Source organism: Empidonax traillii, unplaced genomic scaffold, assembly GCF_003031625.1.
Source record: "Empidonax traillii isolate 1590-97213 ecotype Southwest subspecies unplaced genomic scaffold, ASM303162v1 scaffold196:size3368384, whole genome shotgun sequence".
Lineage (NCBI taxonomy): Eukaryota > Metazoa > Chordata > Aves > Passeriformes > Tyrannidae > Empidonax > Empidonax traillii.
This window is the reverse complement of record NW_020955389.1, coordinates 2,304,540-2,321,790: the sequence shown is the minus strand read 5'-3', so window position 1 is coordinate 2,321,790 and position 17,251 is coordinate 2,304,540. Positions and strand designations below refer to the sequence as shown.

The 17,251-nt window shown below is 37.0% G+C and overlaps 1 protein-coding gene across 5 annotated transcripts in view; it reads right to left on the bottom strand.

The window, feature by feature from the left end:
* Positions 1-17,251, bottom strand: part of LOC114058971 (dynein heavy chain 5, axonemal-like) — a 157,743-nt gene that overhangs the window by 9,923 nt on the left and 130,569 nt on the right. For 4 of the 5 annotated variants that reach the window (XM_027886895.1, XM_027886897.1, XM_027886898.1 and 1 more), the window contains 2 exons: positions 15,800-15,988; positions 7,872-8,004 (listed from right to left, as the gene is read on the bottom strand). In XM_027886895.1, the coding sequence (XP_027742696.1) occupies positions 7,872-8,004; positions 15,800-15,988 (322 nt within the window). Of the gene's footprint in view, positions 1-2,919; positions 3,267-7,871; positions 8,005-15,799; positions 15,989-17,251 lie in introns of those variants that run through there. The other variant, XM_027886900.1, reaches the window with a different exon arrangement.

The window sequence follows — 17,251 nt, the reverse complement described above, 5'->3', positions numbered from 1 at the left end:
CGTATTCCATTTCCATGCCTAGTATTGTTCTCTCCACTAAAATGTTGGCATCTACTAAGGCAGTGATTTTTCAGTGACACTCACCATTCCATATGCCACAAGTTCCTATATCTTATCAGTCTATACTCTCAACAGTACTGAAATCTGACACATGGCCGTGCTTCAGGATAACTTTTCTCTTCCAGAAACTGGTTCTGTTATTCCATAGGTATGTTCTGGCAGCCCCCATACCCCTGGCCTGGTACCCCTCACTTTTATTAAATGTTCATGTAATACCAATGTTCATACATTGGTATATGTATCATACATATCAATCATACACACAACTGCTGTAATTGACACCAGGATTACATGAGATACCAAACAGAGTCAGGGAGCTTCCAGCACAGAACGTGGAAAGGAAAGGGAAATGGTCTGGGTGACTGCAAACAAGAACTGCGACGATCCATCCAAACATACATTTAAGGAAATGTGGCCTGTAATAAGTAAGCATTTCAAATCCCTTCCTTCTATTGGGGTTGGCAGGGCCCCAGTTCAGGGGAAGGAAAAGAATATCCAGAAACCAAACACCAACTTTTAATTTTGAAGAATACAGTGGCCAACATAAGCACTCATATTACAGTGTGGGGAAATCTGGTACTTTCTACAGTATATCAATTGCAAACAGGCTTTGATTTCTTCTAGCAGATAAGGAATATCTGTTCCCATTTATATGCACCCCTTTTTGTGCAACAAATGCTAGGAGAAAACCATCAACTTTTACAAAATTTGAAGTATTAAAAAATACTGCCTATCCTGCATTCTCTGTAACTGCTTTGTAGTCAGGCTCAGAATAAAATTCTGGGGTAAGAGTCTTATAACACCATCAGTAAACCTTCTCTTTGGGTATTAATCTTCTCTAGTATATAACCGAAAGAACCGACATTTAAGAAAGAAGCCACTCTGCGTCTTCACCACCTTGCTTAGAAAAACTTAATATTGCACCACACATTTTATTCACCCTTTGGAGTCAGAAAAAGTGAAAAAAAGTCATGCAGTGCACATTGGTTATAACTTCAGAGCAACCGTAGTGAGGGCACAAAACAAGTGAAGAGCATCCTGTTTGAGCCCTGGGGATCATTACCATTGAATTGAGAGAAAAAGAACTCTTTCATCTCTGGTTCTTCCTTGTTTTCAGGCTGATGCAGTCAATTTTCCCCTTTCCCCCTCTATTCTTCTGGGCAGGCTGGAGCTTTTCAAATAGGGAGGTACAACCAGCCTCTGCCCTGGGGTATTGTGAAATCCCTTAGGATGTCTGCCTGTTATGACTCAGAGCAGCTGTTGAGACAACTAAGCCAAAATGTTCTTGAGAATGAGGTATGTTCACAGCTCTGGCCATGCCCATATAGCTGCATAAATATTCCTAGTGAGTGGGTGTCATCTCTGGCAGTAGGCATGCAGTGCTTGAATTTCAGCCCTAAATGACATCTGTGGGTGTTGGGATGCATTCCTGCAGCTAAAATAGTTTGATAAAAATAAAAATAATTTAAAAAGTAAAATAATTGTCAGAAATAAAATCAGTACCACAGGAGAAAATTAATGGCAGCTTCCTGGAGAAAGGTGGTACAGGTATTTGAAAAACAACATTTGATAAATTGAATTAGTAGTACAACACCATAGACTTCTCATATTTAACTTCTGAGAAGCTCAGAGTGCTGGACTATATGAAGACACTGAATGTCCTATGATTCAACATGACAGGCTCTAATGTTCTGTGGATCAGACAGGCCAGCTGTTTATAATTTGGTTATTTGCAGGGTTACTTTGTGATATTCCCTTTCTTGAATATGAAAGCCAATCTAAAAATGACTGATCAAGGGTCAGGTCAGGTCAGTTAAAGACACTGGGGCATCTCCATGCTTCAGAAATAATACATACTGTAACCATAGTGTTTGCACAGTATACACAGTTTGGAAATTAGGATTTCCCTTTTTCATTTCCCTAAATTTTTTCTATCTCCCTTCTGAACCACACCTAAATCCATCCAATTGCTGAGTGGTGAGCAACCCAAATAAAGCTACTCAGGATTCTGAGGATTGTTTTTATTGATAATTAAAGTAAATAGTCTGTTTTTTTTAAAACTGAGCTGGTTTTACAATGATTCATTCAATAGATATAATGCTTTGAATAGACTACATCAGGACCTTGTAATATTTCATGGAGTTGCCCCTTTTCATTACCATCCCTTCCATAAGCTGAATCTGAAAACTGTGGAACTTGTAAAATTTGGATCCAAGTTTTGAATTTCACATTTATGGTAGTGTGTATCTGGACTAGAAAACTTGCATATCTCATTTAAATGAGTACCTAAAGTTAGGAACAAAGGAAGGATCTTAAATTCCAGCATGAGCCAAAAAAAGCCTCAGTGCACTGGCTGATTCTCTTGCCCCAGGCACAAATTTGAATCAAGAACAACCAAAATAATTATGTAGGATATAAATGAGAAGAGAAGAAGATAGTTTCTACATCAAGTACAGTTTGCCAATAGCTGATATCATTAAAATAAGATTGGAGAGTACCGCTGGAGGACAATACTTGCTAGACAATGAGTCTGTTAAGCTATCCTGAACAGTATATAGAGGAAACAGCTCAGTGAAAGCATCAGTGTATTATTGACTGTCACAGTTGCAACTACAGAAGCTGTTCTTTTCAGCTTTTAATCCCCATTCAAGTTTACTTCCCAAAGAACCAGCTTTGTTACTGAAGCAGTCACACCTTGCCTCCACCACCAAGCTTCAACTCCCTATTCTTTGCTGAACGTGCTAAGAATTACAAGTTAAAAGTTGCTTGTAAGTTTTCCTCCTTTTTGCCCTGTGACAACAGGTAACTTGCCTGTGATTGTTCCAGAACATTACTTATTATTACTTCCAAAAGTACAAGTTATACAGAGTACTAGATGAAAACAGTAAAAGCTGATGTATGTTTCCCCATACCTAAAACTTTTTTTTCTTTGCAAGCTTTCATATGGTTTTGCTAGCTCTGTGACCACCATTACTGTGCTGAGAGAAGTCAACTTCTTTGCTTCAGGCAGTTCTTTCAGTCCTTTGGGTATGTCTTCCTTCACTTACAGTGCTTGGGCACTTTTCCATTTGCAGATGATTCCCAGGAAGCTCTCCGAAGCTCATTTACCTCCACCATGCTGTTTTAATTCCAAGTTTCTCAACAGTTTATCATCACCTTTTGCTCCAGGTCTCCAGAACAGCAAGAGTAAATCAGGAAGCTGAGCCCTGAAATGCACAACACTCTCTCCATTTTTTTTACTTGTAGACTGGTATTCTCTCCAGCTGCACCTAACCTTTGCCCCGTTGTGCTTTCTCTTTGTTCCCCACCTTCTTTTTCTGGTGCAGAATCCTCTGATTTAATTCTTCAAGTCAGGAGAGATGAAAGGAACTGAGAAACTTGAGTAGCATGCGATTTTTCACATAGAAAAGCACACAAATCCTAAATTCTCTTCAACAGCTAAATCCTTCAGTCAGTAAGAAGGCAATTTGAAAGTAACCTTGCAAATTGTTCTGAAAAGTTACCAGCTCCAGTAATAAATGCTCTTGACTGCACCCACAAAAGGACTGAAAATAACAATTTTAAAGCAATAATTTGAAGACAAAAATCCATGCACAACTCCATGAAAAAAGTAATGCAAATCACTACCCTGAGCTAAAGTAATAAAACAGCCAGCATCATGGCAAGCATATGTAATAACACCTATTAAGAAGACCAGAAATGGCATGCCACACTGTGAAAAACAACAGGATGCATTCTGGCATTCTTACCAGGATGAGAAGTAAATAATGGATGAGAGCTGCTGAGCGAAGATTAACTACACCACAAGACATACTAGACTCATCCCCTCCATTCCTCGAATGATTTTCCCATTGTTACGTTCCATTAATATCCTCACTGAGTGCTCTTAATCATTTTCCAACAAAATCCTCATCCCAAAGTGATGATTCCTACAAGCCTCACACACATACACTGCAAGACTTCATAAGGTAAGAGCCAAAGACCTTTCAGCCCAAAAGTCTATTGCCATCAGCAGCAAGTCAAACTAAAACTGTGTGTATTAGCAGTGTTATAGCATTATGAGTCAAAACAGAACTTAGCCAGACAGTGGCTTCCCTTTCATGGGAAATTACCTTTCCTGTGCACTATGGCAAGACAAGTTTCCTGAGCTTCAGTTTTTCACTGTGTACATTAAAATAAAGTACCAGCTACCACTTTTGACTCTTTTGGACTTAATTTGTATCCTCTTCTTAGGTGCTACCTACAATGGTCAGAAATTCCTTGCAGCATAATGATGCAAACACTACTTTCAAGATCATGGTATTTGAGTTGGAAAAAAAATAGCAAATCTTTACCTCTGGCTTAATGCATGGGTTTGTGTAGATGACATAAAAGTTATACATGAGTCTGATAAGATATGTAAGACTGCATTGCCACAGAACTGCTGTATTCTCAGGAAATATGCTAACAGGAAAAAGATTTCTCTCTCCTAGCTTTGCAAGTACTGCACAAAAAGCAGTGGGAGTTCTCTGATTGTGTGGCATATATATGACATGAAAGGATAAAAAAATCCAAGGTTTCTCGTATGGTCTTCACTTGTTTATGAAGTAGGCAGTTCCAAAGGATTATTTTGAAAACACAAAGCTGTAAGATACCAGAAACCAGGGCCAAGTGGATCCAGTTTTATGACCAAAGTAGAATCTAGATATAAATAAACAAGTTAAGGATTGGTTTCTTACACAAGAAGCCCTTAAGCAGAATGTTAAGTGGGTTAAAAAGAATCAAGATTAAAATCTACCTTAAAGTTGTGCTTATTTCCACTGCAAAGGATTCAATACCCACTTTCAGTGCTATTGTAAGTATGCTCCACACAATTAATGGAAAACACTCTAGGGATAGCTCCCACAGAATCTCTCTTCTCACTTTCATCACCAATAGAAGACACATCAGGGTGCCATCAAAACGCCTACCACTCTTATTCAGTGCACAGAGAAATAAAGAGAGCCCCACAAAATCTCACAGGTAGGCCACATTCAAACAAACTTAACAAACTCTAAGAGGCTAGGAATAACTGAACTGGTCATTACATTTTAATGCATTTAGAGACACTATCTTCACTAGTGTGAGAGGGGTTTGGAAGTAACCACTCTCCAACAAACAGCCTAGGGTATTAGCATTCTGTGCCAGAGGCTTCTACACTTCCACAGGCAGAAGGTAAGTACACAGGAATTCTGTAACTCATATAATGCCCTACAATCAATATAGTCACCTTCTGCTAGGAGCTCAAGACCTGCTGTTCAGAACCCATTAGGATGTGGAATTGTGGTGCAAGTCTCATGTCTTACTGCTCTTTGTCTCTGAAAAGCTTTTTCTGTTTGGAATATAGCCTCTATTTTAGGTCTCTTGAGGGGATAACCATCATTGCTGTCTTCTGATTTATGGTGAAGCTCTTTATTATGGCAACTGTGAAATAAACTCTGGACAATCAATAGGTAATTAAAACAGAAGTAATGGTTGGGACATAAGTGAGAGTAAAAGGCACAGCTACAATCTAATTACTACAATTTGATCCCGAAAAAGTATCACTCCAGGCAGCAAAGTTTATTGGTAGAGATGCAGGCTTGTGGGCACATTTTCCAACAAACATGTTACACACATGCTGGACACCCTCACCCCTCCCAAATACTGAACACTGCTTAATCTGCTCTCTGGACAGAGGGACAAAACTGGCTCTGCTAGTTTCCTCTACATCCCTCATGTTCAGCTGCACATGAGGAGATCTTTACTTCAAGTGTAACTCAGTGAGCAACATCAAAATGACAAGGTCCATCTATTCACATCCAAGCTGCAGAACCAAATATTCAGAATTCCTGCCAGAATGCAGGAATGCACCCTAAAGATGCACTACATTCTTATACACAAAACTCATTTGAAGGTATAGATCTGATAAAAGTGGGTGCTCAGGCCTTAACAGGTTCATGAAACCAAAGCCAAATATGTGACCAGGGCAGATGTCAAAAGTCACATAAGCTGTTTGAGCAGACAGATCAGTTTACCTCATTATAAAGAAAAAGAAGCACCTCAGGTGATCTGAGATTGCAGTTGACTAGTTTTGGGGAAGAATCTAGTTTTAAATGCTCTTACCATTACTTAATTAACTATCTACCATGTTATCCTCATGAATCTGCCAGAAGCCATTAATTGTTATTGTTAACTATACATCCAAATTTGTTTTCAGAGCAATTTTTTACTATATTTAACTTGCCTGTCCCAAAGAAAATTATGTTTTAGGGAATTGCTGGAAGTTACAGCATTAACTTGATTAAACATCTGGCAGATGACTGCGCCCACTGTGGAACTGAATATGAAGTGCAAATAAATTACGTTACTCATCCACCCCTTTGAAGAATATTGTGCATATTGAGAATTTGAATATATCTGTCATAATCAAGGAAAGATTAATAATTCCTTGGATGGAAAACATCGTTTTAGTTTACTGGAAAAGGGACTTTATTCACATACAAAAGGGAACTTTCAGCTCAGTATTGAAACAGAGGACAATTGTTTCTTCCAGTTTGATCTTTGCATATGCTATTCCAGGATATGAAAGCTTATTAGTCTTGGGCACATTTATGAACCTCTTTCCTAGATTCAGATTGTAGGTATGATGTTTCTGAAGCATGCATTGTTGCCTTGGTGTTTCATACAAATAGGCTGGGAAAAATCCCTTTTGATTCTTATGTAACAAAAGTACAAATTAAAAAAAATCTCCCTTCATGAAAGATACTGTCAAAAGACTGGAAAATGCCAGTAAGACAGATCACAGTACTTCCATCAGCTATATCATAAGGAAGAGGTTTTGATGCATTCTGACCTGCTTCCTGTGGGGACAGTTTGCTTTCTCAGATATTTTTTGCCTCTCTGCTATAGAATAGCAGACTTGTGTGAGATCTTAACCAGTGGAACCAAACCATTCCTGCTTCATTTTAATTTATTTTTAATTCAGGAAACCTGGCTGAGCAACAGTATACTTTCCATCCTGGATATTTCAACTCTTGCAGATGAGCAAAATGGGAAGTGAAAACAAAAAGCAGACGGTAACATCATCATCCCTTCTTTTTCCTCACTCCTGCTCAAATTTTCCATCTGCTTCTAGTTGTCTGTACTCTTGATTTTTTTTTACTTCATTTACCATTGCTCACTTTCAGCCAAATACTCTTGTCTCTGAGAGATACAGAATGCTGTTGCCTGTCTCCTGTGATGGCTAAAAGAAGCACCCTATCTCTCTCTTTTGACTGGCACTGCCACTCACTTCAGCTTCCATTTAGAGACTTGCTATTTGGTATAACCAGTTTCATGAACATTGCAAATCTCACCTTAAATTAGAATCTTTACCACCTTGCCTCCTGTGTTCCCCCTCTCTCAATTACTTAGCAGCAACACTTCTACCTTGTTCTACATCATTATGTCCCAGCTTAATTTTGTAAATGACTCTGGTACATGACCTGTGGACCTAATCATGCAATTCAGCTCCTCTGTGCTCTGTAGGGATCCTAGAGAGAACGACAGAAATGTAGGAGTGCTGGGGGACATGAACCACAATACTGAAGCACATGCACGCAGCATAAATTTAGGTGAAGTGCCCTTAGAGATGCAAGTAGAGTGTTTTAAGGGCTAGAATTAGTGGTCATATGATAAATAGGAGAAAAACTGTGGGAGGGAGGGAACAATAAGAGAAAGGAAGAAAAGGAGGGGAAATATTCTTTTAGTTATATAGTATTAACAACTATTTGTAATAAATATTAATTATGATTTTTAATGTTGTAACTTACCATCAATAGCCAGTTTGAGATCAGTCAGTGTAGTTCGAACTCTTGATATAACATGTTGCATGCGGTCAATTTCTTGACGGAGGAATATGTTTATGGGTTGAATAGCTCCCATCTTCTGAAGTTGGGCTTTCACCTAAATAAGAATAGTGCAATGATTATAAAATCTACTCTCCTGTTTCCCATGCAATAATTTTTGAAAGCAAAACTATTTTCAGAAAAGAAACTTTTTAGTAACAGATGGCCATTCAAGTCCTGTGCCAACTGTAAGATTTAGCACACTGTGACTCATTAGCTTACCAAAATGAGCTCCTCCATCATTCTAAGGAGGGAAAGTTCCCTCTTTTTTAAGGGACACAGCAGTTTGTTGTCCTTGTTAGGCTGCAGGGTCCTAGATCTTAAAATAAAAAACCCCACAGGCTATACAAAAGTAGTTTGATGGTGACTTCTTCATATTTCCAAATTGTGCTAAGTGAACTTTCTCACCTCTTCTTGCCCTGCTGAGCTGAAATAATGCAACAAATGGAGTTCCACTTAACAACCACAAGGATATGTAAAAGCTGCTATTTCCAGTGGCATTTGACTCGTTCATAAGGCAAGATGCTCATGGATACATTAACTAGAGAGGCAAGATTGCCAGAAATAATACAGATGCCACATAAATCTGTTATGCCATTATGTGCAGCATTTTGCAAGTAGAAGCCTTTGGCCACCTTAGTGTTTGAGTATAACAGTTTCACTCATATTAAACAGAGAAAAATTTCAACATGGAATCAGTTGTCAATGTCAGTTAAGGACATGTCACAGCAACACTAGCAGTAGCATTCCCTGTCTTACTTTAGCATATGGTGCATATAGAATGTACTTTAAACAGACATCGTATATTCCATGTTTGTCAAAGATCACTGTATATAACAGTGCACGAGAGAGGGTTTAATGGCACCTGCAAAAATCATGGTGCCTATACCTCATGTAGAACCAGAATTCTTGATTTTTTATACTTTCATGTGGTTTTCCCTAATATACTTAGCTTTCAGAAAGCCAGTTGTCTTCTCTGTGTATTTTCTACCACTCAGCCACATGCATCATCTTACATATTGCAGCAGTGTGAACTCTGCCATTGTCACTCATTTCCTCTGCAGGTGAAATTCTGCAAGGGGACTCTTGAAACCAAGGAAGGATCTCAAACAGTAAAATAAGATCCCAGATCAATATATATTTATTTATGGCCATTAATTTATCAGAAAAGAGCTGACCCATAGGATCAGTTTGCTTAAATAAAAATTTAAGACCCTATTTTGAGCTTAGTAACAAAAAATGAAGTAAGAGTGAGAAAGTCTGATCTTTCAAAGAACAGAATGTCATCAGAATTCTACTACAACCAAGTACAAGCAAGAAGATGTGTGCTATTTGATCAAGGCCAGAAGTCCACTGGATATTCTTTGTATTTTTCCAGATATTCTCATGTATCTCATTGCATACATTATTATACATTGTATAATGTATAATGTAAACTATACATTATATGCACATAATAAACACTACTAAATATTTTATTATTACAGTGAATAGTAAATTTCTGCAAGACAAATATCATATAGCAGTTGAGTAGTTATAATCACTGGTGTAAATACATTAGATGCTTTGATAATTTCCAATTCTTAAGTTTCAACTCCAAGTCCAATAAAATACCCTTTCTCAACTTTCTATGCTATTCTCCTTGGGAGACAGCTATCAGCAAGGTTATTCATCATATTTTAATCACAAGGACCCATGAGTTTGTCAGACAGAATGTCCAAGAAATAGGTGCGAGCCAATTATGCTAATGCTTTGCAGTGTGACAAGTACATTTTACAGAGTGAGTTAATGCGTTCTTGCTGTGAAAGAGAAAAAAATACTAAAATCAGCTACCACAAGACTAGAGCTAAGATAACACACTTTTTGGATAATCCACAAAATGAAGTATTCTGATTTTTTTTTTTCCATACAAAGTCCAGGGAAAACTGCTTTCTGAAAAATTCACAGGATCTGGTAATTTTCCCTCTTGCCAAAAAGTAGAAACATTTGATTACTTTTTCTCAGAATACTTAGTGGTGCATGCTACTAGTAAGAAAGGAATTATAGAGAATGTAGTCCTTGCATTTTATACATTAAATAAGAAACACACTTTTTTTCTAGTCTACAAAGCATGTGATCCTTTTGGGGATCATTTAGAGGAAGAATTTCTGCCATTTGAGGAAAATATTCTATGGAATATGTTGTTATAGGGGTTATTTTCTAAAATATTGATATTTATGGATCTACAAAGCAGAGATGAAATAAATAGTCTAAGATATTACTTACTGATAATTGTACAAATTAACTAGTGAATTCTAAGAGTTTAAACATTCTTCTGGTATAACTTTCATGTACCTACAAAAATACCTATAATGCAGAAATTTGCTAATCCATCCTAGATAGTTTCAGACCACTCAGTCTGGGGCATCAAACATAACCAGATATCAAACTCAAAAAAATGGATCACATGCTTTCTACCTTATTGTATACAAATCAATCCTGATCTGCAGTGAGGTTTACTAGGTGTAACATAATGCATTTCTTGGAATCTTACTTCTAAGATTCATTTTATATACAAATTGAGGTATGATTAACTATGTTTGTTTTAGAATTCTTCTCAAGAAAGCAGATTACTTACTTCCAGTGTTCTATTTATTATGACATAAAGAGATGGATACCAACTCACAGAAAAAAAAGAACAACCTCAAAAGATAAAACTCATTAACCAAAATAACCTTTCTGAGATTAATATAATAATTCCATAAAGCCCGCTTACAATATCTCCTTTTTATTATGCATACAGCTGTCATCTAACATAAAACAACGTGATTTAGGAAAGGAGCTACTAAAATCATAATCTTAATAGCTTTGTCTACATGATTTTCAGTGTGTATCTCTACTGTGTCAGATTGCTCTATGCATATTTCTTAGCTGTCTTCAGGTCACCACATACTTATAGGACATTCAGCAGAAAAGCAGTTGCTGAACTTGTGCCATGACCACTGATCACGTTACTGTAGTACTGAGTGCCTATCACTTTCAGTAAATGCTATTATTTTCAATTAGTTACTTTCTATATTCTTCATCAGCAGAAATGGGAAGTCCATCATTCTGTAGATGGACAAGCCAAAGCTCTTTTCAAGTGGCGCCAAGTACCTCTTCCCTGATGTAAACCATGAAGCAGACAGGGAAATATGCAGAAAACAGCTGAAGCTCTAGAACTCGATGACCACCATATCTAATTGAGTAGATAAATAAACCAGAGACACATTACAGAAGCATGTATGACGGTGTTTCTGTTCAGACCCTGAATTTTTATTTTTTTGTAGCAAAACCCCTGCACTGCAAACTGGACTCCACACACAAAAAGTGGCTTAGCTTCAAATTAAAGTAACCCAAAAGGTGTGCTTCAGGGAATCTGAGGGACTTCAACCACTAATAAGCATTCAGCCTACAGGCCCAGACTAGGGTTAGACCAAAGCAAATTCCTTAATTACACATCTAATGAAGGCCTGGGGTCCTCAGATGAACTCCTCTTTCCATGTAATACTTGCTAATGTCATAGCCATAGAGGACATTGCGGCAAAATCAATACTACAAAAAATATTTAAGGAAAAAGCCCCTTGCTACATGCTATTCCTTAGAAAGCTGTTTTTCAAGCTGCAAGGATCATTTTCATTGTAAACTTCTCTGTGTGACAGGCTGACATTTATTCTTGCATCTGTCTTCACTCACATGGACTGACTGGACCTAATCATTTTACCACTAATCTCTCTGTTACCTGTGAGGCGAGACCCAGGAGCAAAAGGAGCCATGAAAGCAGAATTCTTACTTAGAGAAAAATGAAGACAGTTTTAGGTCAGGAGGAAGGTTTATTTTGCTTTTCCATCACCTGTGTCAAACTGCAGTCTGAGAAAGAATGCAAAGGTGACTCATTTTGTTTATAGTCTTTTGGGTAACTTACTTGACTGGTGAGCAGCATTACAAGAGCACAACAAAAGAGGAAGCATACATCATGGGGTAGAACTATTGCCCTGTTTTGAAAGTTGTTGATACTGAAGTCATTGCCAAAGGCTAATAACTGAGAAATGAAGGCCTCTCTGTGACAGCCTGAATTTTCTCTGGATCTACAGCGTATCAAGAGAAAATACAATCCAGAGCTCTGAATGTCAGCAAATAATTGGTTTCAGTACCATCTGTCCCTAACCTGGCCTGTTGGGGTTTTAGCTCTGAGCAAATTCACTCCATACCTTCTAAAGGGAGCCACAAGAACAGATCAAAGGTGGCAAAGGCACCTGCCACTTTCCCCAAAGAGAATTTGCTTTTAATCAGCTTCATTAGTTTCCTAGATTTTTTGTTCCTTTTCTCTACTGATAGTATCTCTATACCTGGATTTTCAAAGACTAACATGTCATGGCATTACTGGAGCACAATATTCTTCTGAAAGCAAACCCAAGCTGCACTGCTAGAATTAATGAATGTTTCTCTTTTTACTGCTCTTATTCAATGAGGCATGCATAGAAACTCTTTTTCTGACACACTCCCTCAGTCTCTTACAATTTAGGATATTAGTTTTATTTGTTTCAGAATTGTTAAACTGATCTAGTATGTATTAATGTCCTGAATGATCAAATTTTGACTTAAATTGACAAACAACAGAATTCATCTCATTCCCTTTTTTTTTAGACATCACAGGAAGTAATTACACAATCCATTTCACTCCTTTCATTTGCAAGCATAGTTTCATTTGCCATATTGTAGCTTCTGCTAAATTCTGTTGTTTCTTCCCTCAGAGAATATCTAAATTCTCCCTTATTTTCTGTTCTGTCTAATGAAATTCTTGGTTATATATTAGGGACCACAATATTATTTTTTTCCTTTTGGCATTTCAGATGTGTGGGGTTTTGTTTTCTTTTAGTTTATGCAAGCTTTCACTTAAAAATTTAACTTTTTTTACAGCTCACTTCAGCCCTCTCCACCCTTTCTAAGAGGCTCCAGATTAATGGAATGACAGATAAGAAACACATTTGATATGGATTTTTTTTCTTATTCTGTAGAGGTAGCCACATTATCAGCAGCAAAGATGTGGAACTGGGCATTAATGGCAGAAAAGAGAAATTCACCTTCAACAAAGAAAGCATTTGTAAAGACCAAATCAAGTTCTAAGATCTAGGGAATGGGAGAAAGGGTAAATTCATTAGGCAAACTGAAGAAAGAAATATTGAAGGATCAGGAACTGGAAGAAACAATATCAAATCTCATAACACTGCAGAAGTAAAATCTGAAGTGGTAGTGCAGCTAAGACAGCCAAAGAGATATACAGAGGAACACATTACTGCCAATAATATACTTCTGGAAAATGAGCAGGGGATGTTCTGTAGATAGTCAGAGTAAAGGAATTACTATCTTATTACAGAAACAGAGTGTAATTTTGGGATGTTTCTGTGGAAAAGTACCGTTTCATCCATCAGTAATCTGGACTGAAGAAAAAGTGTGCAAATAGAGTGGTATTATTAATCAAAGTGAAGGGTAATTCACAGATCAAGATGCACAGAGCCTGAGAAAACTAGGTATCACCAGGAAGAGGTGGTATGTACACATACTGATAAGAGAATGAAACAAACTTATATCCTGAGCTCAGAATACATTTACAGGAAATATAAAAGGAAAAAGCAGATCCAACAGGATATCCTCTGTAAAAACTCAAATCTCCTTTGCTGACTCGTAACAGAACAGCTGTCAAGCAAATTGAAGGCAAAAGAAGGCAACTGAAGCTCGTAGAAGATGTAAGAGAAGCAAAGAAATTCTAATTGTGAGCATCATTATATGATGATTGCTTATAAGAAAATAAAACCCTGCATGTATGATTGGCAGATCATGGGAAAAGATAATAGCTTGTCATACTACTTGATGATGAGAGCAAAAGAACAATGAAAACAATTGGTGGTGATTTTTTTTAATACAATCGCATGGAAAAGTATGTATTATACCCAAATATAGCAATAAAATAGAGACAAGTTAAGAGTGAAGTGGAATGTCCCAAATAACCCTTTCAGACTCTTTGCCCTTAACTACAGCCTCTGGCTCCATAACTGGTTGTCTCCAGTTGATGGCTGTCTCACTGGTTGATAAAGTGACTGAAAATGGGAGGTCTACTCTATGTGTAGCTTTTGAGCATAATCGAGTGAATAACCAAGAAGGAATGAGAATGAATGAGACAAAGATTAAATGGAAGAAATGCCAGAGAAAAAAAGTATTTGTTCAAACCATTTTGAAATGAAGTTTGGATTAAACAAGTATGTATTTTACATGACGGAAAGGCACTGCCCAAGTTCCCCAGGGGTAAGACCTGAGGTTAAGACTACCCTCTGGTTACAATATAAAGCACAGTGAGTATTACTGATGTTTTCTAAGTATTACAAATTCTTCAGGAGGAAAAGAGTTGTCAGTTCAACAAGGGAATAAAGAAATACTCTTTTGGAAGATTTAGCAAATATACTGAAAAAATTTAGCTCAATACACATATTACACATGGCAAAGGCATATGCGCTACTCAGGCATTCAGTATTTTACTGCTACTGGAAACAGAAAAAAAATATTTAAGGAGCCAAATGAAACTAGAAGAATCTAACTCCATAAAGATATTTACTCTGATAGGAAGGATAAGAGAAGAAGACTGAGAACAATCCAAGGTGTAAGTCATAGGTGTAGATCCAAGGTGGAAATGATTACATTTATTAAATTAGTAATTAAGAATTAATAATTATTACACTTACTATATTTAATTTTATGTGCTATTTCTAATATCTACTTACTATTAAATCATAATAGGAAAACTAGAAAATGGACTCCATTCTTAATCAAATTCCACAAACAAATTATTTATATACTATCACTGCCAATCATTCGATAAGCAGGTAACAAAAAGGAAGATATAAATAATGATAGACAGAAAAATAACAATATGGCAATAGATGTGAGGAAACCTCACAAAAAAAAAGTTGCAGACTGTAAGTAGTTTGTCACAGGGGAATGAAAAGAGAAGTTCTGAGTTGAATTATGTCAGTACATAAGTGGCTATTTATACAAGACATATTAAATCTGAGATGAATGGTAGAACAGAAGACAGAAAATATTGCCAGGGCATCAGGATTATTAGTTGTTACCTAAGTAGACATTCTAAGTAGGCCAGAGGAGAAAATAAAGCATACTGAGCACTCTACAAGCTTGAACTGCAAGCAGGGCGGGGGGAAAGCATTATCAATGCAAAACAAAATTGTAAAGAATAAGATCATGGAAATGAGAGGGTTTCAACATTTACTGTTCATGAAACACTTGGTAAGACAGCAGATCCTACTTACAAACTGATGGAAGTCTTTATGCTGGACTTTTTCCACTTAATGAGAGTGTTAATTAAAAATGCAAGAAAACATGGAAAAAATATCTCTCTTGCGGCTCAAACTCCAAAAAATATATTTCATGAAAGGTCAATGATAAAATCCATTCTTTATCATGGTGGTATCATAATAGGAGCAGGTAAATTGAATGCTGCCACCACCATAGGATCACCAGTCCTCAGAAAGAGGCACTGAGGTCCTTCTGTAAGCTACTAAAGAAGGCAAGAACTTTCTAAATTCTTTAATGGCTCTTCTGAGTTAAGATGACCAAGTGGACTATCACACTGGAAATATATGTTTCTGATGTAGGAATATTTTAGACAAAAAACCAAGAAGACAGTCTTATAAAACACTATGCATAATTTCAAGAGCTTTTTAAAACATGTCAGTTAAATTTAAGAAGCACAATAAAACTCATAAAGCATAAACATACATACATGCATACATAAAACATCTATATTATAAAGTAGCACATACCTCATGAGGGTTATAATCTGGAGGTAACTTCTCTAGCATCTCATCAGCAAGATGCCTCACCACTGCTTCTCGGGTTTCCCCTCCTCCACTACTGCTGCCTTTGGGCTGGATGCTCACTATTGTACTTAATGTCTCATTAGCCAGATTGGTTTGATAAGTTATATCAGCATTAGGGTGAAGTCCAAAAACCTTAAAGTAAAAGGGAAAAAAATAGGGAAAAAAATGTGTTTTTTCTTCTAAAAGTATATACACAAAAGAATGCATGAAAATGGATAAAAAAGGAAGAAAATTCTCAGCTCCATAACACAATAGACATGAGCAAGTCAGTGGAAGTGCATCCATTTAACTGGCCGAGGACCAAATTACACGAAACATTAACATAGGTTGCATATACATTAGCATTTTAATTCATATCAGTGGAAGGGGTTTTTTTAACTAATCTTTTGATTATCTTCATATTGATCATGCTGTGGAGTACTAGCAGTACTGCAAATTCCTTTCCACCAGTTCAGACTAGAGCTTGTTGGAAACATGCCATATGTGGAGACTGGGGCTTATAAGCATGTAGCATGGTGAATAGAATACTGTCCATATTCAAAGTACCTAAAGGTGGTGATATATTTAGGATATTTTATGGTTTAGCTATTTTGGTTGAAGTTTCCCCCTCCTTATTTCTTCTTGTGAAATTGAATTATTTTATTTAAGATACAGCTAGCACAGAATTACTGCAGAGCTGCCCTTTGTCTGAATGATAATAGCTTTCTCAGAATCTTCCACTGAAACATCGGTAAGTCTGTAATTGTCAGACTGACAACTGCAGCTCTTCTCCAGGAGGAATTGTATGTACTGTGACTTATTTCACAAGCCCGCATTTAATTATAGCTATTAACTATCTCTTAGAAACTTCAAACCACTGATCCTACAATGAGGAAGGCTTGTCCTCAAACTCAGCATGAAAACCAAGCAATCTTCTGTTTCTCGTTTTTCATGTTTTCATATTTTACATTAGAAATGGTATATTACAAGAAGACACTTCCAGAAACCTGTATGTACATACTCTGAGGACAGAATAAAAAGTGTCATTTATTATTGTTATACTTGCAAATCTAGAAACTCAGAGATCAGGGATATAAGTGGTTGCACCAGTGCCAAAGCCAGCAAAGCTGCACTGATTTACACCAGTTGGGGATCTTATCCTTATAACAGCACAAAGAACATAGTATAGACCTAATATCACACGTGAGAGAAGGTGTGACTATAACTAGCATGCAATTAGATTCAAGATAGGATTTAATATATTACACACAGTGGTTTACTTATACTGAATATTTAGAGCTGTAAAAAGTGAAAATACCAATGCACTTTATTAATGGCCAGTCTCTTCGCGAACGAAGAACCGGGGAAGGTCTTTACACCTTCCAGCCTGCGCATTGGATTTTTTTAGGTGAGACA